A 20,476-nucleotide genomic window follows, 5' to 3' on the forward strand; every position below is an offset into this window, starting at 1 on the left:
CATTTTGTTCTTGTAAATTACATTAATAATATTGATACTGTTACTCTAAAAGCTAAATATTTGAAAGTTATTTCAATTGAAGTATGGAATTTTTTGCCTGTAGATAATTTAGGTAATTTTGTGAGTGGACCTTTGTTATTGGAGAAAAAATTATTTCTCCCAATAAACTATGGATGTTACAGTTCGTGTAATTCAGCTGGCAGAACCAGAACTGTTGGACTGATTCTCCTTCAACCCCCCTAAGAGACTTGCAGACTTAGGCAGGGTAGAAGTGTGGTTGCTAAAAATCCCAACTCACTGTAAGTTACTATGTTGTTGACTCATAAAGTTGCCATGGTGAGGAAAGGGGGGGCACGCATTCCATCCATACCTTCGGCTAGAGTCGGATCTCAAATTACTACAGCAGGCTTGTGAGATGTGCACCTCGTTGGAGAATGTGATTTATGACACAGACTGAGGGAAGGGAAGAAACAGACAAAGTTTAGCCATAATTAAAATGAGGTCATATCTGATTGCAATGGGGTGTTGTGGCCCGGCAGGAGCCGTTAGAGCTGCCGCCAGACTCCGACAGCGAGGGGCCTTATGAGTTGGCCTTGGAGGAGGTGGAGGACCCTGGACAGGGTGTTGACTCCGAGCAGGGCAAGAGACTGGTTGGCCACCAGGTGGCGGCAGAGCATTGGATCAAAGGGAATGTTCCTGAAAGTATTCGGGAGTAGTATCAAGAGGCAAGCAGGCTTAGGTCTACTCAGCGTAAAGGACAAAGGAGGAAATACAGGAGATGATTGCGAGCAGCTGTTGCTCATTGGGATCCTCCCTGAGTATAAAGAGACTGCTGGTGCCATACCCTGGTTGCAGAAGTCAATGTTCACGTTCATGAAGAGACTTAAACCAACTTTGAGAAGTGGGAAGCCTGTTTGCATTGCCTAGGTTTGTGAGACTTAAACCAACTTGGAGAAGTGGGAAGCCTGTTTGCATTGCCTAGGTTTGTGAGATTTGAACCAACTTGGAGAAGTGGGAAGCCTGTTTGCATTGTCTAGGTTTGTGAGGCTTACTGCCAGCGTGCATATCCGTGTTTATTTTGGGCTCGCAGCCAGCAAGAGCCGGGATTGATTAAAAAAACCATTCCTTTGAACGTTCTGTTTGGCTTTCGTTTCTGAACGGACAAGGTGGGGGTCAGAACAATGGGGTATTGCCAAAATGGTGTTCCCAATAAATGACTGGATTTCTTTTGAAACTTGGCTTGATACTCATGAATTAATTAGAGCATCTTTCGGAAACCTGACATATGTCTTAAATACTAAGATGCCCCTAGATTTTCATCAGATTTTCAATTGCCCTGAGTAGCAGGCTCAGAGGGTTGGAGGAGCTGTTTGGAAGAGGAGGTGGGGGATGCTTGTGCCCTTCCAGTTATGGACACCTATATTTTGACATTACTTAATTCTGGAAGTTATATAGAAAGCTCTACTGATAATTAGTATATTTCTGTTTAGCATAATGCAGCCTATTGTATTCCTAAAAATGTTATATAATCAAGTAAGGAAACATACTATGGACACAGAATAATACCACCTTTTTTTAAAAAAAAATAGGTAGAAAACGAGAGGAAACGATACAATATTCAGATTTCACGTGTAACAGAAGAACTTACTGCACTTCAGATGGTAAGTTGTACATTTCGCCTAAGTTGCTTACTGCCTAAAGTAGCCCTGAGGCAAGATAGGCAGCAAATAAATTTAACAAATAAATAGAAGTTTACATTCTTGTCTTTTCCTCCTATGTTGACTTTCACTTAGGAAAAATAAGCATTTTAAAATTTGGCGCGGTACAAAGCAACAACCAGTTTCACTACTTTAGTTTGTCCAGGCAAAAATTTTCCATTTCTAAGAATTCACAATTTCTTTAAATGTAATGATAAAAATACTTTTTCATGTGGGATGCTACTAATTGGAACAGAAAATACAAAACAGATAATATACCTTACTTGTTAAAACTTCTGGATAAAATAAACACAGTATTAAGCTTTGGTAATTTGTAAAACAATATACGGGTTACAAATGTTTTGTTCAAGTAGCATATTTAACATATCTTATTCATTTTTTAAAAGAGAAATAGAGATACATGATGGTTCTAGACTTTATCTTTAGGAATTGATATTGGAGATATGGAAGAGGTCTAAATTCCTCTTGCTGAATGTGATTTGAAGTAAATTACTCTGAAATATAATTTGAAAAATTACAAAGTCACCTAACTTAATCCTGTATTACTTCAGTGCAGATCTTTCTCAATCTAGAAACGGGTTAAAGGTAACTGAAAGTAAAGAAAAGTTACAGTGAATGGAATTTTTGGCAATTTCATAGATCATAAATTAAATACATATTCATACTTAAGGACAGGCTTCATTATTTATCCCAATTTTGTTTGCTACTTACAATGTCACTTACTGATTTCCACAAAATATGTATTCTGTTATTGCTTTATAGGAATGTGGAGAAAAACAAAGCCAACTAGAGCGAGCTATTAGAGAAAAGCAAGCAGTTGAAGAAGAACTAGAGAAGGTAAAATCTCTTCTCCCCACCACCACTTTTCATGCATTAATGCTGTAATGTACATGCTAATAAGTAAATAATTTTTCAGTGTACAAAATATTAGCCTTGGTCAGATGAGACAGACTGGAAAGGATCAAAGTATTCGCCTCATGCTGTCATGAAAAGAGTGCTTGGCATTGCACTAGCAAAAGTTGACTTAATGGCTTGTAATGCTGTTCAGTATTTTTTTAACCAAATAACTTCATCTGAAACAAAAACAAATATTGCCTGTGAGTCATAAAACTCATGGAAGTTTTGTGCAAGCTAGAATAGCTAAAATTCACTTACATCAAACTCACTTAAATCAGTAAAAAAGATCTAAGAAAGGAAGATCTGTGAAAAGAACAAATCATCAGTTCTCACACTATAACAGTTTTAATTAAAGCAATTATACTAATAGTAAGATAATGAACACAATACAAATTGTCAGTGGAAAGCCTGATAAAACAGGGTAGGTTGTTTTTTTTAACAACCAAAATCCTTATAGCAACTAAAGTTATGATAGTGTTAAACAAGTGATGGTTACAACTGGTCTTCAAAGTTTTGGCCATCCCAGCCAGAATCACCTGTGTGCTATCTTGGTGTTTGGGAACCAGCTCGCACTTATGAAGCTTGCAGCATCCTATGGTCATGTGATCTCAGTTTGTAACCTCCTCTGCCAACTTTCTACAAGCAAAGTCAATGGGGAAGCCAGTAAGGAAGGTTGCAAGTCACTTGCGTAAGTCTCTTCCTACAATGCACCCTTTCCCAGCCCCTCTGCATTCATGCCATATCTTACCTTTCTGTGCTTAGTCACACCTTCACCATATCTCCCCACCATTTGCATACCTTCTTCCACCAGCATTAGCCACCTCGAGCCACATATGTGTGTTGCCACCCTGCCATCTACACACCTTCCTTGTGCCCCTCTGCCTTCAGGCTGTGCCTTTCTCGCCACCTACACCCCCTGCTATACTCTTCCCCAGGCGTTGCTGAACTTGCACCTTACCTTCCCACATTTTGTGCCCCCCTCCACCTGGCACCAGCCAGCCCAAATCCTGCTGGCATGTACCATATCTTCCCATCAGCCACTTTTCATGATCCTTGCATTTGTGCCTCTTTGCCACTTGTGCACCCTCCCTGGCCACTTGTGCACCATTGCATGTCCTCCACCCCCAGCAGTAATCACCCCAAGCTCTGCCGCACTTGCACTGCATTGCGCCTCCCTGCTTATCTGTCATCCTTCTTAGTCTCATGTTCATGCCAGTCTTCACCTTCCACTTATATGCTTGCCTGCTAACAGTTACCCCAAGCCCTGCCACACTTTTACTGTGCCTTCCCCAAACCCACACACCCCTTTGCTTTCTTTCCCATCCTATAGCAGTCATTTGCCTCCCTGCAGTCTTCCCCACTGATTTTGTTTGGAAGCTGATAGGAACTTGAGAAAATGTTCACTTAACGACTCCCAGATCTTGTTTAACAGTGACAATGGGGACTGCAGAGATTGCCAAGCAATGTGGTTAGATTATATTGCGTTTTATGGCTGCATTGCTTAGTGACAAAAATTTCGATCCCGCTCACCACTCATAACTCGTCCACCTATAGAATGTTTGTCTGGTGGACAATAACAGAATTTTCTCCTGATGTGATAGTCATAATGAAATGATTATCTGCTTTCTAAGTTTTGCACAGCAATTGATTTGTCAAAGCAGGGATTTTACTGGAACATTGGAATCATATCCTGGTTTAAATTCATCTGTTAGGTGTATCGTGAAGGTAGAGGAAACGAAGCTGATTATAGAAAACTAGAAGAGCTTTACCAGAGATGTCTGAATGCTGAACGTATAAAAGATGATCTCCATCTTAGTTTGCAAACAGCACAAAACAAAATTAAGCAACTGGAACTGAAGTAAGTACCGTATATACTCGAGTATAAGCCGAGTTTTTCAGCCCACTTTTTGGGCTGAAAAAAGCCGGCTCGGCTTATATTCGAGTCTACAACTGGATCCGGCAGTGCTGTTGCCTGTTGGAGGAGGAGGGGATTCCTTCCTGCGAGACCCCGTCCAGAAAAATGCGGGGAGCGGCATTTGTGGGAACTCCGGCCGCTGCCCACCCGTGGGGAGAGAGGGAACAGCCCCGAGCGAGCCGCCTCGGTTTGGCAACCAAACCCATCCAGCCTTTTACCTCCCGTCCCCCCGCCCGCCCGCTCGCAGCCCCCTCCCCGGGCTGGCGCCAACTCCTCCCCGTTCCCGGCCTCCAGCCGAGGCAAGTCGGTGTCTCTTTAAGCTAGAGAGAGGAGGGGAGGGAAGGCAGGGACCAGCCGGCTGACAATGGGCCGGAGCGGCTGAGTTGGAGCAAATTCCGCGGCGGAGGCGGCGTCCCAGCTCCAGCGGCTCCGAGGCGAGCGGCTTGGCCCTGCCGCTGGGCGCTCGGAGATGAAGGCACGCTGGCGCTGAGTTGAGCGGCGAGCTTGCCGAGCGCACGGCTCCGGGAAGCCCCCCTTCTCCCTGCTGGAAGCCGAGCGAGCCCCGCCGCTCACGGACTCCCGTGGCCTCCCCAGGGCTCCGGGAGGCAGGACCCGGAGGCAGCCCAGCCCTGCCGCCGCCCCGCGCCCTCCACCCGCTGCGCAAGAGGGGACCCCGCTTTCCCCTTGCCGGATGCGTCCCTGGCGGAGCTGAGCCATGCGGCGGAGGCTCCCGCTCTGGTTCCGGAGCTTGCTGTGCTTCTGGCCGGTCCTGGTGGGACCCGCGGCAGGTAAGAGGCGCCGTCGAGCGCCTCGTACAATGATTTATGTATGAGGTTTAAGTGACTGAGACACACTCCTGGCTACGCAGCAATGTTATTTCTGACTTAGTATACTATGAAATCCCCCAAATCCTCCCCACTCCAGGGGTAGGATACTATGAAATCCCCCAAATCCTCCCCACTCCAGGGGTAGGATACTATGAAAGCCACATTCCCTCCCCACTACAGGGGTAGGATACTATGAAATCCCCCAAATCCTCCCCACTCCAGGGGAAGGATACTATGAAATCCCCCAAATCCTCCCCACTCCAGGGGAAGGATACTATGAAATCCCCCAAATCCTCCCCACTCCAGGGGTAGGATACTATGAAATCCACATTCCCTCCCCACTACAGGGGTAGGATACTATGAAATCCCCCAAATCCTCCCCACTCCAGGGGAAGGATACTATGAAATCCCCCAAATCCTCCCCACTCCAGGGGAAGGATACTATGAAATCCCCCAAATCCTCCCCACTCCAGGGGAAGGATACTATGAAATCCCCCAAATCCTCCCCACTCCAGGGATAGGATACTATGAAAGCCACATTCCCTCCCCACTACAGGGGTAGGATACTATGAAATCCCTCAAATCCTCCCCACCAATGTTCCCTCTAATTTTTTTTCAGTGTGAGCGGAAAAGTATAGTGTTTGAGCGGCACATTTTCATGCCTGAGCACCTGAATTTTTTTCACAGATGTCACCTAAGACAACAACGAAATCAGTATTATTTGAAACTCAAAGTTATGTTTATTCAAGGTACCCGCTTAATTAAAAGTGTTATATAATATCAGTATCACTTAACAACGGTCCTGCTTAGCAACCAAAATGTTGGCTCAGAAACTCTGGCATTGAAGCGTGCAAGTCTTAAAGCTGTCAAGTTACAAGACCCTCGCACCCCTAACCCTTTAGGAAAAAAAACCCAGGGGTCTTCAAACCTGACAGCTTTAAGCCTTGTGGACTTCAACTCCCAGAATTCCTCCTCCAGTCATGTTGCAGCAACGTCATCTGCGTGGATCTGCTCCATCTTCGGTTTTTTCACAGGAGGCAGGGCTGCTGCTGAAGATGCCAACGAGCTCCCGCCGCCACTAGAATATGCATTTGTTTAGCATGACATAGAATAGTCTTTCAACCAGAAGTATGGAATAAAAGAGAGACTGATAAATATTAAAAAAAATAAAACCAAAAAGCAGCTATTTATTTGAGTTCTAGATAAACATTTAGTTCAGAAGAGATTAGAATAGAACAGAGAAAGAATAGAATATAGAGAATACAATAGAAATAGAATTGGAAGGGACCTTGGAGGTCTTCTAGTCCAACTCCCTGCTTAGGCAGGAAACCCTACACCACTTAAGACAAATGGCTATCCCACATCTTCTTAAAGACTTCCAGTGTTGGGGCATTCACAACTTCTGGAGGCAAGTTGGTCCATTGGTTAATTGTTCTCACTGTCAGGAAATTTATCCTTAGTTCTAGGTTGCTTCTCTCCTTGATTAGTTTCCATCCATTGCTTCTTGTCCAGCCTTCAGGTGCCTTGGAGAATAGTTTGACTCCCTCTTCTTTGGAGCAACCCTGGGCCCTGAGATATTGGAAGACTGCTATCATGTCTCCCTAGTCCTTCTTTTCATCAAACTGGACATACCCAGTTCCTACAACCGTTCTTTATATGTCAATATCATTTAGACAAAGTTGATCCCCTTATTCTCCACTCCAGAACCTTGGAGTTTGAAGTTCTTTGGTTCTCTTCTCCCACCCTCTGTGTTCCCACGAGGGGATTAGCATCATAGCTCAACTGCCCCCCTCCCACCCATAAAGACCAGGAGAGCATCGCTGCGCATAGCCAAATGCTACCATAGCAACTATGGCGTTGTCTGATGTCTTTCTTGCACGCTAAGATGGACTGACGGGGTGAAGCATAGCTTGCATTGTCCCTAGTGCGGATTCTTTTCCCAGCCTTGGTCACTTTACGAGGGGTGGACTTCAGTTCCCAGAATTCTTCAGCCAGGGAAATTCTGGGAGCTGAAGTCCTCTGTCCCTCCCTTATTCCTGTTTCCTTTTCCTTCATTATATTCAACTGTTTCAATATTAAGTGTAATTCTTCCTTCCTAACATTTTTCCATTTTTTTCCTTATATTCTTTTCCATTTCAACATTGTCTTTGTTCCTTCCATTCTTTCTTCCTTCTTTCAATCCTTCCAATATTTTTTCCTTCATTCCCTTGTCTGTTTCAATATTAAGTACATTTCTTCCTTTCTTCCTATACTTTTTTCCATTTTCTTCCTTATATTCTTTTCCATTTCAACATTGTCTTCCTTTTTTCCTTCCTTCCTTCCTATACGTCTTTCCATTTTCTTCCTTATATTATCTTTTCTGTTTCAACAGTCTTTGTTTCTTTCTTTCTTCCTTCCTTCCTTCCCTTCCTATACTTCTTCTTTCATTCATTATATTTTCTTTTCCATTTCAATATTAAGTGTAATTCTTTGTTCCTCCTTCCTTCTTTCAATCCTTCCAATACTTTTTCCTTCATTCTCTTTTCCTTCAATATTAAGTGCAATTCCTTCCTTCCTTCCTTCCTTCCTTCCTAAGTTATTTCCATTTTCTTCCTTATATAATATTTTCTGTTTCAACATAAAGTGCCTTCCTTCCTTCCCTCCCTCCCATCCCTTTCTTTATGTTTTCTTCATGCTTTCTTTTCTTTTTCCTCTGCTCTTTTTAAATCCCCCCCCCCTTCTTCTCCTCCTCTACATTTAGGTTGGATTAGTTTGTACAACGGTCATCAAACTTCTGAAGTAAAAATAAATAAATAAATCATATTTAAGAAGAAGAAGAAAAAGGAAGATGTTTTTAGTTAAGTCAAACGTTTTAATAAAAGTTTCATCTTTTAAGATTTGTCCAACACATCCAATTGTAACCTTAACAGTAAAGAATATCACCCCAGCTGCTAAAGGTTCAACCAGTCTGAGAACCATTAAAAAGACAACAGTGCAAAATCCAAAAGACACAACTTCCTCACCGCCATTGCTTTGGTACCAAATCTTTGAGGAAGGGGCTCCAGAAAGGAGGAGGAGGAGGAGGAGGAGGAGGGAACCAAAGAGAGGCTTTTACCGAGTCTGCGCCCCACAGCCAGGACCGTCCTTGCGCCTCAAGCCGCGTTTCTTCCCGCGGCGCAAAGCCCTTCGGGCAACCCGAGAGTTCCGCTTGACGCCAGAAGGGCTTTGCAGGAAGAAACGCGGCGTTTCTTCCTGCAAAGCCCTTCTGGCGTCAAGCGGAACTCTCGGGTTGCCCGAAGGGCTTTGCGCCGCGGGAAGAAACGCGGCTTGAGGCGCAAGGACGGTCCTGGCTGTGGGGCGCAGACTCGGTAAAAGCTCTCTTTGGTTCCCTCCTCCTCCCCCTCCTTCCACAGCCTGCGTGACGCTGCCGCCCAGGCTGAGAGCTGCCTGCCGCTGAAACAAGTTTGGGAAGGTCCTTTGCGGGCGGCCAGTTCTAGCCGCCAGCAAAGGACTTCCCCACGTTTGCTTTGAAAGAAACCTCTGCGCGGCAGTTAGAAACCTCTGCGCGGGGGTTTCTTGCCATGTGCGCGGCCGCGCAGCCGCGCACCTTAGAGGGAACAGTGCTCCCCACTCCAGGGGAAGGATACTATGAAATCCCCCAAATCCTCCCCACTCCAGGGGAAGGATACTATGAAATCCCCCAAATCCTCCCCACTCCAGGGATAGGATACTATGAAAGCCACATTCCCTCCCCACTACAGGGGTAGGATACTATGTAATCCCCCAAATCCTCCCCACTCCAGGGGAAGGATACTATGAAATCCCCCAAATCCTCCCCACTCCAGGGGAAGGATACTATGAAATCCCCCAAATCCTCCCCACTCCAGGGGTAGGATACTATGAAATCCACATTCCCTCCCCACTACAGGGGAAGGATACTATGAAATCCCCCAAATCCTCCCCACTCCAGGGGAAGGATACTATGAAATCCACATTTCCTCCCCACTCCAGGGGAAGGATACTATGAAATCCCCCAAATCCTCCCCACTCCAGGGATAGGATACTATGAAAGCCACATTCCCTCCCCACTACAGGGGTAGGATACTGCAAAATCCCCAATTCCTCCCCACTCCAGGGGAAGGATACTATGAAAGCCACATTCCCTCCCCACTCCAGGGGTAGGATACTGCAAAATCCCCAATTCCTCCCCACTCCAGGGGAAGGATACTATGAAATCCCCAATTCCTCCCCACTCCAGGGGAGGAAATAAATATTCAAAAACATTATTGGTATCTATTTTTATTTTTGAAATTTACCGGTAGCTGCTGCATTTCCCATCCTAGGCTTATACTCGAGTCAATAACTTTCCAGGTTTTTGTGGTAAAATTAGGTGCCTCGGCTTATATTCGGGTCGGCCTATACTCGAGTATATACGGTAATTAACATATGCTGCAAACTCATCCATTTTCTTTCCATTTTTATCTCTGGAGATTTTTAACCAGAGAGTTTTATATTCTTGCATTTGTATTAGAATTCTCCTTTTAAAATTTGCACTGATATGTAATTATTACAAATTTTTGTGTAATGGAAATGTACATTTTGTTTGTTTTGTTTACTTAGCTTGATCATAGTTAGGAGCACCTTTGCGGTGCAGAAGATCTTGAGGAAAGTAACTCACATTCACATTATATCCAGTTAGATTTCTAAAAATGTGCTTTATATAGGGCTTCCTTTGAAAATATACTTTGAAACTGAAGTTAGTGCAATGTGTGGCAGCCTACATCCTAGAAAGAGAGAGCCATATCATGCCAGTTTGGTGGGCATTCTATTTTCTGATAGATTTATGGATACAATTCAAAGTGTTAATTTAAACTATGAAGTCCTAAATGATTTGACTCCCAAGTTATCTCCAGAAGTGCTTATTCAAGTAGAATTAGCCTATCTAGTACATTCATCTCAAAAACGTAATGCTTCCCCTCCATTCAAAGGTAGGGAGAAAAGAAGTCATGTTTCTAATTGCTGCCCTTCCTTCAGACATTGAACTGATGCCAGCATGATGGCATTCAGGTAGTCCATAGTACAGAACTTTCATAGAACTTTTGACAATTATTAGAGAATAGAATAGAATAGAATAGAATTCTTTATTGGCCAAGTGTGATTGGACACCCAAGGAATTTGTCTTTGGTAAATATACTCTCAGTGTACAAAAGAAAAATAAAATAGAATACATTCATCAAGAATCATAAGATACAACACTTAGTGATAGTCATAGGTTACTAATAAGCAATCAAATTATACTAGAAAACAAATAAAACAATATAAATTTTAAAGATGCAAGCAACATAGTTATAGTCATAAGTCGGAAGAGATAGGTACTAGAAAGGAAGAGAATAATAATAGTAATACAGTCTTAGTAGATAATTTTACAGTGTTGTCGGGATTAGTTATTTAACAGAGTGATGGCATTTGGGGAAAAAACTGTCCTTTTGTCTAGTTGATGTGGTGTGCAGTGCCCTATAGTGTGATTTGAAGGCAGAAGTTGAAATAATTTATGTCCAGGATGTGAGAGGTCTGTAGTTATTTTCACAGCCCTCTTTTTGACTCGTGCAAAATACAGGTCTTCAGTGGAAGGCAGGTTGGTAGCAGTTCTAACTATCCATTGAAGTCTTTGTCTGTTTTGTTTGGTTGCAAAGCCAAACCAGACAGTTATAGAGGTGCAGATGACAGATTCAATAATTCCTCTGTATCTGTAATATCTAAACCTATGACTAGGTTTAGATATGGCACTGGTAATTGTCAACATGTTTTTACAGTTTTATTAATATATGCTCTTTTAAATCTCTAAAACTAACTATGCAATTTGTATTGGACTATAGTAGCATAGACACACATTAAATATATTTATGTTCAGTGCTTGATATGGGTTGCGTAAAATATTTCTGATTTTACTGAGTAAAAAAAAGGAAACAAAATGCCAAATATTACTATATTTGATGTAGTCTAAAGTCCACGTGTGATTCCAAGACATGTTTTAAACTGACTATACAAAGTGTAATTCACTTTAAGATGTGAAGAAGAGAAATGCCGTTGCCAAGAAAATATGTGCAAACTGCAAAGTATTCTTCATTCTGAAAGGGAGAAATGTGGAGCTATAAGTGAAGAGCGCTTAAAGCTGCAACAAGGGAATGAACAGCTTCAAAAAGAAATGGAAAACTTGAAAAAGCTGACAATGGAGGCACAACATTCTGCAAAATTAAAGGTAATCTTAATACTCTTGTAGAATTGTAAGGGACCTTGGAGGTCTTCTAGTCCAACCCCCTGCCTAGGCAGAAACCCTATACCGTTTCAGACAAATGGCTATACAACATCATCTTAAATATTTCCAGTGTTGGGGCATTTACAATTTCTGAAGGCAAGCTGTCCCACTGATTAATTGTTCTAATTGTCAGGAAATTTCTCCTCAGTTCTAAGTTGCTTCTCTCCTTGATTAGTTTCTACCCATTGCTTCTTGTTCTACCCTCAGGTACCTTGGAGAATAGTTTGACTCCCTCTTCTTTGTGGCAATCCCTGAGATATTGGGACACTGCTATCATGTGTCCCCTAGTCCTTCTTTTCATTAAACTAGACATACCCAGTTCCTGCAACCATTCTTCATATGTTTTAGTCTCCAGTCCCCTATTCATCTTTGTTACTCTTCTCTGCACTCTTTTCTAGAGTCTCCACATCTTTTCTACATCATGGTGACCAACATACCTAGTTTCTGCATATGTTTTAGCCTACAGTCCCCTAATCATCTTTGTTGCTCTTCTTGGCATTCTCTCTAGAGTCTCCTCATCTTTTTTTTTACATTGTGGCGACCAAAACTGAATGCAGTATTCCAAGTGTGGCCTTACCAAGGCATTATAAAATGGTATTGACACTTTACGTGATCTTGATTCTATCCCTCTGTTTATGTAGCCTAGAACTGTGTTGGCTTTTTTGGCAGCTACTGCACACTGCTGGCTCATATTTAAATGGTTGTCCACTCGGACTCCAAGATCCCTTTTACAGTTACTACTATTGAGCAGGTACCATATATACTGTACCTGTGCATTTTATTTTTCTTGCCTAAGTGTAGAACCTTATTCTTTTCACCATTAAATTTCATTTTATTAGATAGTGCCCAATGTTCAAGTTTGTCAAGATCCTTCTGTGTTGTGACTCAGCAGAAGTTTGCTGTGAGTTGAGTCGGGATGCAAGATTAACAATGCAGCTGGGGCTCGTTAGTGGCATCTTCTGGTGATAAAAGAACAGATGGTGCCACGCCCTGGTTGCAGAAGTCAACGTTCATCATTCATTGGTCGTGGTTTGTTTCTGAGAGACACTTGTGATTTGCTTTCTGTAACCCTGATTCAAGGAGACACTTGGAGAAGTGAATTGCTTTGTAAGAGTTTTGTTTTGCATTCTGTTATCTTCTTGTCAGAGACTTTATTTATGTTTATTTTTGGGCTCGCAGCCAGTCTGAGCCAAGGACTGATAAAGTTCTTTCCTTTTACATTTGTCTGCCTGTCATCTGTTAACGAGCGAAGAAGGGGGGACAGAACACTTCTGTATCTTTACCTGTCTTCTAGAGTGTTGGCTATTCCTGCCAGCTTGGTGTCATCTGCAAATTTGATGAGTTCTCCATTTATTCCCTCATTATTATTGATGAAGATGTTGCAGACTACTGGGCCTAAAACAGCCTTGGGGTGCTCCACTGCATACTTCCCTCCATGTAGATTCAGTTCCATTGAGGACTACATGTTGAGTGCGGTTGGTCAGCCAGTTACGAATCCATCTGGTGGTGATGCTGTCTAACCCACATTCTTCTACTTTATCTAGTAGTAGGTTATGGTCTACCTTATTGTTTTTTATATAATACTTCAGAATTGATGCAAGTTGTTTGGATTTGAACCTGCAAGGAACAAGACAGTGTTAGCTCACAACCTCTTTTAAAAATGAATTCAAATGGACTTTTACAGTGATATCAGTCATTTGACAAAGAATGCAATAAAATTTGTGGCATTATCTGTTTTTGACAAGTCCATGTTGGCTTTTGGTAATAGATTTGCTTGCTTCTAGATGTTTGCAGATATGTTGCCTGATTATATTTTCTAGGATCTTCCCAGGTATTGAATTTCCTGGATCCACTTTTTCCCTTTTTTGAAGATGGCAACCATCTCTTTTCCAGTCTTCTGGTAGTGCCCTGGATTTCCAGAATCTTTGAAAGTTATGGTTCAGCGGTTCTGAGATCACATCTGCCAGCTTTCTCAGAACTCTGGGATGTAATCAGTGGTGGGTTGCAAATCCCGTTCCAACTGGTACAGTTGGAACAGGGCTGGTGGCGTCCTCATGGACGCGTGCAGCGCTCACATGCGTCTTAGTGCCTCCACAATGCTCCAGCTGCTCCGTGGAGTGTCACGCAGGCGCTTTACATACCATGCGCCTGCACAGAAGCCTTTAAACACCGGTAAGGAGCGCGGGCGGGCAGGCCCTCCGGAGCATTGTACCGGAACGGTATCCGGTGCTCCAGGCTGGTTCTGGTACGCCCGTAACGGGACATACTGCCTGCAACCCACCACTGGATGTAATCCTTCTGGTCCTGGCGATTTGAACTCGTCTAGGAAAGCGTTTTCATTTTTTCCCTGCTGCCTATCACTTCGTTGCCATCTTCTTTCACTACATTGCTCCAAGGAAATAGAAGCATTATTAATAGATAATTTATGATTCAGACTTCTATATGATATATTTATTTTCCCTTTTCAATCTTTTCCCTTGGTTTTCTTCTTGATTTTATTACGTTTGTGCAAATTTAAAGAACACGGGGCTCCTTTGATATTTTTAAATATTTTATAATCTCTTTTAGAACCCCACTTGCTCACATGCTTGTCTTTTGTTCTGTAAACTGTTGTATCCTTTTCTTTTGTAGTTTAGGTTTGCAGATATTCGTACTTCAATAATAGATAATAGTTGGCAGAAATTATAAAGTCTGTTAGGATAAAGATGTGCGGGTGAGTGTTACAAAGATAAACTGGAATTTTAAATAAAAACGAGCATAGTAAAAGATTAAAGATTACTCATCTAGAAATCTTTATTATTTCCTATGGACGACCAATGGTCCAATAATATTTCTTCAATGGAATTAAATTTATTTAAATTGAAGCATACTCAGAGAGGTTTTATTGACTGTTTGGCATAAGAAGAGAGCACAATGCAAAATGTATCTGAAATGAATTGTTTTATCTTGCATTAATTTCCATAATTAAACATCCAATAATTCTTTACTGATAGATATACTAAGAAATTTAGCTTTCAATGGTTGATTTTTAAAGAATAACAATTATGTTTTTAGTATAAGAAACTTATTTTTTTCTAACAGATAAGTACAATGGAGAATGAGCATTTACTAAAAGAACATGGGTTTGAAATTCAACTGAAAGAGATGGAAGATGTAAATCAAAACTCAGTAACTGAACTTAGACGCCTGTTGATGGCTCAACAAAAAGCAACAAATCGTTGGAAGGAGGAAACAAAGAAAATAACAGAAATAACTGAATCCAGAATAAATTGTCTAAAGTAAGGGTTTTTTTCTTTGACATTTCTAAATAGTCTTGACCACGGGTGTTAAACTCAGGGCATCACGTTGCCACCACGTGACATTTTGCAATGTTTTTCACAGAGCTGGGATGGGCGTGGCCTACACATGACACATCCAGCCCATGGGCCGCCAGTTTGACACCTCTGATCTAGACATTGTGGATTGATTACAAAAACGGAAAAGAAAAAGCTGAAAATGTTGGTTCTATAGCATCACCATATACTCATTATCTGCTATCTTCCAAACTTGGAAGAAAAATGGTACTACTCAGAAAAAAACACAAGCAAAATAACTGTTAGATCCTACCTCAGGGGACAGAGTAGGCGGAGCTCAAGTGTTGCTTTCTAGAAGGAGATATGGGAGTCCTCAACTGATGACCACAATTGAGTCCAACATTTTTGTTGCTATGTGAAACATTTGTTAAGTGAATTTTGCCCTATTTTACAACCTTTCTTACCACCGAAGTTATTTTATTTATTTATTTATTTATTTATTTATTTATTATTTTATTTTATTTATTTGTCTTGTATGCCGCCCACTCCCGGAGGACTCCGGGCGGCTCACAAAAGACAAGGGAAAGGGGGGGAATGAGACAAAGACAACATTAAAAACAAAACCAACATTCACAATTTCTGTGGAGGTAGATGCTTCTCAGCTCCCCCCAGCCTGCTGGAACAGCCAGGACTTGGTAGGTTTGCGGAAGGCCGGGAGGGTAGTAAGGATCCGGATCTCAACAGGGAGCTCGTTCCAGAGGGCCGGAGCTGCAACAGAGAAGGCCCTCCCCCGGGGAGTCGCCAGCTGACATTGGCTGGCAGATGGAATCCGGAGGAGACCCAACCTGTGCGATCTAATTGGTCTGAGAGAGGTAATCTGCAGGAGGCGGTCTCTCAGGTACCCAGGTCCGATGCCATGTAGGGCTATATAGGTAGCGACCAGCACCTTGAAGCGGATTCGGAGACTGATAGGTAGCCAGTGCAGCTCGTGGAGGATAGGTGTAACGTGGGTGTACCTTGGTGCACCCACAATCACTCGCGCCGCTGCATTCTGGACTAATTGGAGTCTTCGAACACTCTGCAAGGGCAGCCCCATGTAGAGCGCATTACAATAATCCAGTCTTGAGGTCACAAGGGCGTGAGTGACTGTCTGAAGGGCCTCCCGATCCAGGTAGGGTCGCAATTGGTGCACCAGGCGAACCTGGGCAAAGGTCCCCCTGGTCACAGCCAACAGATGGTGTTCTAGAGTCAGCTGTGGGTCCAGGAGGACTCCCAAATTGCGAACCCTCTCTGAGGGGCGTATAATTTTGCCCCCCAGCCTGAGAAATGGAACAGTTGGACAATCTTTGGGAGGGAACATCAGAAGCCACTCGGTCTTGTCTGGATTGAGTGCCAACTTGTTTGCTCCCATCCAGACTCTAACAGCCTCCAGGCACTGGCACATCACTTCTACTGCTTCGCTGAGTTGGCACGGGGCAGACAGATACAGCTGCGTATCGTCTGCATATTGGTGATACTTAATCCCGTGCCGGCGTATGATCTCACGCAGCAGCTTCATGTAGATGTTAAATAGGAGGGGGGACAGGACCGAACCCTGCGGCACCCCATACTTGAGGGGCCTTGGGGTCGATCTCTGCCCTCCGACCATCACCGACTGCGACCTGTCCGAGAGGTAGGAGGAGAACCACCGCAAAACGGTGCCTCCCACGCCCACCTCTCGCAACCGTCGCATAAGGATACCATGGTCGATGGTATCGAAGGCCGCTGAGAGGTCAAGAAGCACAAGGATAGAGGGGTGACCCCTATCCCTGGCCCGCCAGAGATCATCGATCAGCGCGACCAAAGCAGTTTCCGTGCTGTAACCAGGCCTGAAACCCGACTGAAAAGAGTCTAGATAATCGGCTTCATCCAAGGACTGTCGGAGTTGCGAGGCCACCACTTTCTCAACAACCTTCCCTACAAAGGGAAGGTTGGAGACTGGACGATAGTTGCTCAAAATGGCTGGGTCCAAAGACGATTTCTTCAGGAGTGGTCTCACCACTGCATCCTTTAGGAGGGGTGGGAAGATTCCCTCCTGGAGAGAGGTGTTCACAATCGTCTGGATCCAGCTGCGTGTCACCTCCCTGCTGGTCGAGACCAGCCAGGAGGGACACGGGTCCAGTATACAAGTGGAGGCACTCACCGCTCCCATGGCCTTGTCCACTTCATCAGGAGAAGCCATTGAAACTCAATCCATAAAGCATGCTCAAGACCCTCCCCCGGTACCTCAGCTGGTATCGTGCAATTGGAGTCCAGCTCTGTCCGAATCCGAGCGACTTTATCCGTCAAATACTGAACAAATTCCTCAGCTCTATCTTGTAAAGGGTCATCCATGTCCCTCCCTTTCAAGAGGGAGCGGGTTATTCTAAATAAGGCAGCCGAGCGCGATTCAGCGGATGCAATAAGAGCGGCAAAATGCTCACATTTCGCCGCCCATATTGCCACGAGATAGGATCTAATAAAGGTTCTCATCAGTGCTCGGTCTGACTCAGATTTACTGGCCCTCCAGCGGCGCTCTAGGCGTCTCTTTTGGCGTTTCATCTCCCGGAGTTCCTCGGTGAACCAAGGAGCCCTCCTGGATCCGCCGCCTCGGAGAGGTCGCAAAGGTGCAATCCGGTTTAGAGCCCCCGCCGCCGCTGTATTCCAAGCAGCGACTAAGGACTCCACCGGATTGTGGACGATAGTGTCAGGTATTTCTCCAAGCACCGTCTGAAACCCCATTGGGTCCATCAGGCGCCTGGGGCGGAACCACCTAATCGGTTCCTCCTCCCTACAGTGGGGGATTGGCCTCCGAAAGTTAAGCCTCAGCAGGAAGTGATCAGACCATGACAAGGGCAAGGTTTTAATGCCCTTCAACTCTAGATCACATCTCCACTGCTCCGACAGAAATACAAGGTCAAGTGTGTGACCCGCTGAATGAGTCGAACCTCGAATTACTTGGGTCAAGTCCATGGCTGTCATGGAAGCCATGAACTCCTGCGCCCCATCAGAGCGTTCACCAAGTGTAGGCAGGTTGAAATCCCCCAGAACCATAAGCCTGGGGAACTCCACCGCCAACTCGGCTACTGACTCGAGGAGCGAGGGGAGGGCTGTTGCAACGCTGTTGGGAGGTAGGTACGTTAGCAACAGACCCACTTGACCACCAAGGTCCAGCTTCATCAACAGGGACTCACACCCGACAAACTCCGGAGCAGGGATCCTACGAGGAACTAAAGACCCTCGGACGATGACAGCCACTCCTCCACCCCTTCCCTGGGGTCGCGGCTGATGAAACACCTGAAAACCTTCTGGGCACATTTCAGTGAGGGGGAGTCCTCCCTCTGGGCCCAGCCAGGTCTCAGTAATACATGCCAGGTCTGCCCCCTCGTCTAAAATTAGGTCCCGGACAAGGGGAGCTTTGTGAACCACAGACCTGGCATTTAGCAACAACAGTCTGAGACCAGGGCCCTGACAATTCTCGCCACCTGGCCCTGGAGTGGAAGTAACAGGGCCGGAAGGAGGGATCTCTGTGATGTAGTGAACCCTCCTTCCCCGGTAATGGCCAGCCCTGAAGTTCCCGTCATACCTGCCCCTCCCCATAGTGACCGTAATGCTCCGGCCCTCCCCCGCTACCCCTCCCACAGCTCCCGCACCATCCAGCAGGCAATCCTTAACACTCATTCTAGGACGGGAAGTAAGTCTGGGCCCCTACCACTTCTGCAGTGGCACTCAGTGGAGGAGACACCAGGCAATACTCTCAACCCTCTCATACACACGCAGCCACTCACCCATGCAGTCCCCACGAAATAAGTTAAACACAGAAAATACAACAGTATGAATTTTAAAAAAGTGGGTGCAAACATCAACCAAGCATACCATTCACACTACATTCCTAAAAAATTCATGGAGCACTGCGCTAGTGTGATGTAAGACAATGGTGTGCAGATGGAGGACGAGCTGCTCCACTCTTCTCCCCTCCTCTGAGTCCTAGAAGATCTTCCCAGGCCACAGGTCCAAAGTCAGTAGCATATAAAGTGGCTGTAAGCGGAGAGGGCATGGGATAAGGGTCCGGTATTGGTACACAGCAGCTTTCCAATCCTAAGTCCTCCGGATCCAACAAGCAATTTATGGCCCCCGTGTCAGGGGGTAGTTCTCCTTCCCCTGAGATTGAGCAGGGTCCAGAATCCGGGGGGGGGGGAGAGTCTGTGGGGCCAACATCTGGGACTGGCCCGAGCTGCTCCAGAAGACGGGATAAAGGGTGCCAATTCCTACAGAGCCAAGTCCTGACCCCTATGGCTGCCATCATCTACCACTCCTAGCCCTATTCCAACCTTATCCTACTACTAAACCTAATCCTAACCTAAAGCTAATCCTAATTCTAAGCCTAAACCAAAAACTAACACCAACCCAAACTAAACTCACCCATTCTAACCCTACACCAGCCTAATCCTAATAACCCCAGCGTAGCCTAGCCCTAGCTCCCACTAACTCTACCCCCAACCCTAGCCACGACCCCAGTGGAGACCCCCGGTCTCCACTAGCCCTGCCCCAAGGCCGAGAGCACCCACAGATGGTACAGTCTCCAGTACTTATACCTAAATCTATATCTAATCTATGCCTAAACTATATCCTAAATCTATATCTAATCTATGCCTAAACTATATCCTAAATGTATATCTAATCTATGCCTAAACTATCTATAACTATAAACCTAAACCTAACTAAATCTACCTAATTAACTGGAGCTATGGCAGGCAGCAAACAGTCAGAGGGAGGGCAGATAGAATGACCAGAGCAGATGGCCCCAGCCGAGGCGAAGGAGAGTCAATGCTGGGTAGGAGATGGTAACGCTCGCCGGTAATGGAGAGGGACAGGAGTGGTATCCGAAAGGCTGCGATGGAAAAAAAAAGGAGGGGGAGGCGTCCAGGCCTCTCACCGACTCAGCAATGGACGATGTCAGCACGGCGCCCCCTTCTCCGCTCCGAGCAGCACGATCACTCAGGGTCGCCGGAACCCGACAGGGGCGAGAGGAGAGGGGCGAGAGGAGAGGCTGGAAAGGGCAAGCAAGGCATTGGGGGGTGGGGGTGGGGGGAACGGCCACGGCAGCAGTACACGCAGCCAGCCGCCGAATCCGCCAATCCCACAGAACTCCGTTCCAAATGGTCTCAATCGAACAGATCTCCCAATCCCCCCTGCTCACTGCTCACCACATAGATGAAATAAAAAAAACAGAGTTCAACTCCAGTTGGAAAAGCAGCCGCTCAGATAGAATCAAAGGCAAGCGTCCAAGATTTAAAACGCAGCGTTCCAACAGAGCGGCGGCGCCATCTCTCCTCTGCGCCACAAAGCAGCTCCAGATCCAGATCCAGGCCGCAGCAAATCCACAGCTAGGAAAGCGACTGGAGACAGCTGATGTTCAAATGCCAGTCCCCGCTCGATCCGCGAAATACAGCCCTTCCAGGACCTTATGTCAAAGTTGTCACGGACTCCGGAGGCTCCTCTAAGATCTTCTT

At 45.0% G+C, this 20,476-nt stretch overlaps 1 protein-coding gene across 6 annotated transcripts in view; it reads left to right on the forward strand.

The window, feature by feature from the left end:
- Positions 1-20,476, forward strand: part of SCLT1 (sodium channel and clathrin linker 1) — a 45,673-nt gene that overhangs the window by 16,708 nt on the left and 8,489 nt on the right. For 5 of the 6 annotated variants that reach the window (XM_014052100.2, XM_014052097.2, XM_014052099.2 and 2 more), the window contains 5 exons: positions 1,590-1,661; positions 2,481-2,555; positions 4,328-4,473; positions 11,403-11,595; positions 14,734-14,930. In XM_014052100.2, coding sequence (XP_013907575.2) covers positions 1,590-1,661; positions 2,481-2,555; positions 4,328-4,473; positions 11,403-11,595; positions 14,734-14,930 — 683 coding nt within the window. The remainder of the gene's footprint in view (positions 1-1,589; positions 1,662-2,480; positions 2,556-4,327; positions 4,474-11,402; positions 11,596-14,733; positions 14,931-20,476) is intronic. The other variant, XM_087724381.1, reaches the window with a different exon arrangement.

This window comes from Thamnophis sirtalis, unplaced genomic scaffold (genome assembly GCF_051295495.1).
Source record: "Thamnophis sirtalis isolate CommonGarterSnake01/CBP01778 unplaced genomic scaffold, rThaSir2_p1.2 scaffold_10, whole genome shotgun sequence".
Lineage (NCBI taxonomy): Eukaryota > Metazoa > Chordata > Lepidosauria > Squamata > Natricidae > Thamnophis > Thamnophis sirtalis.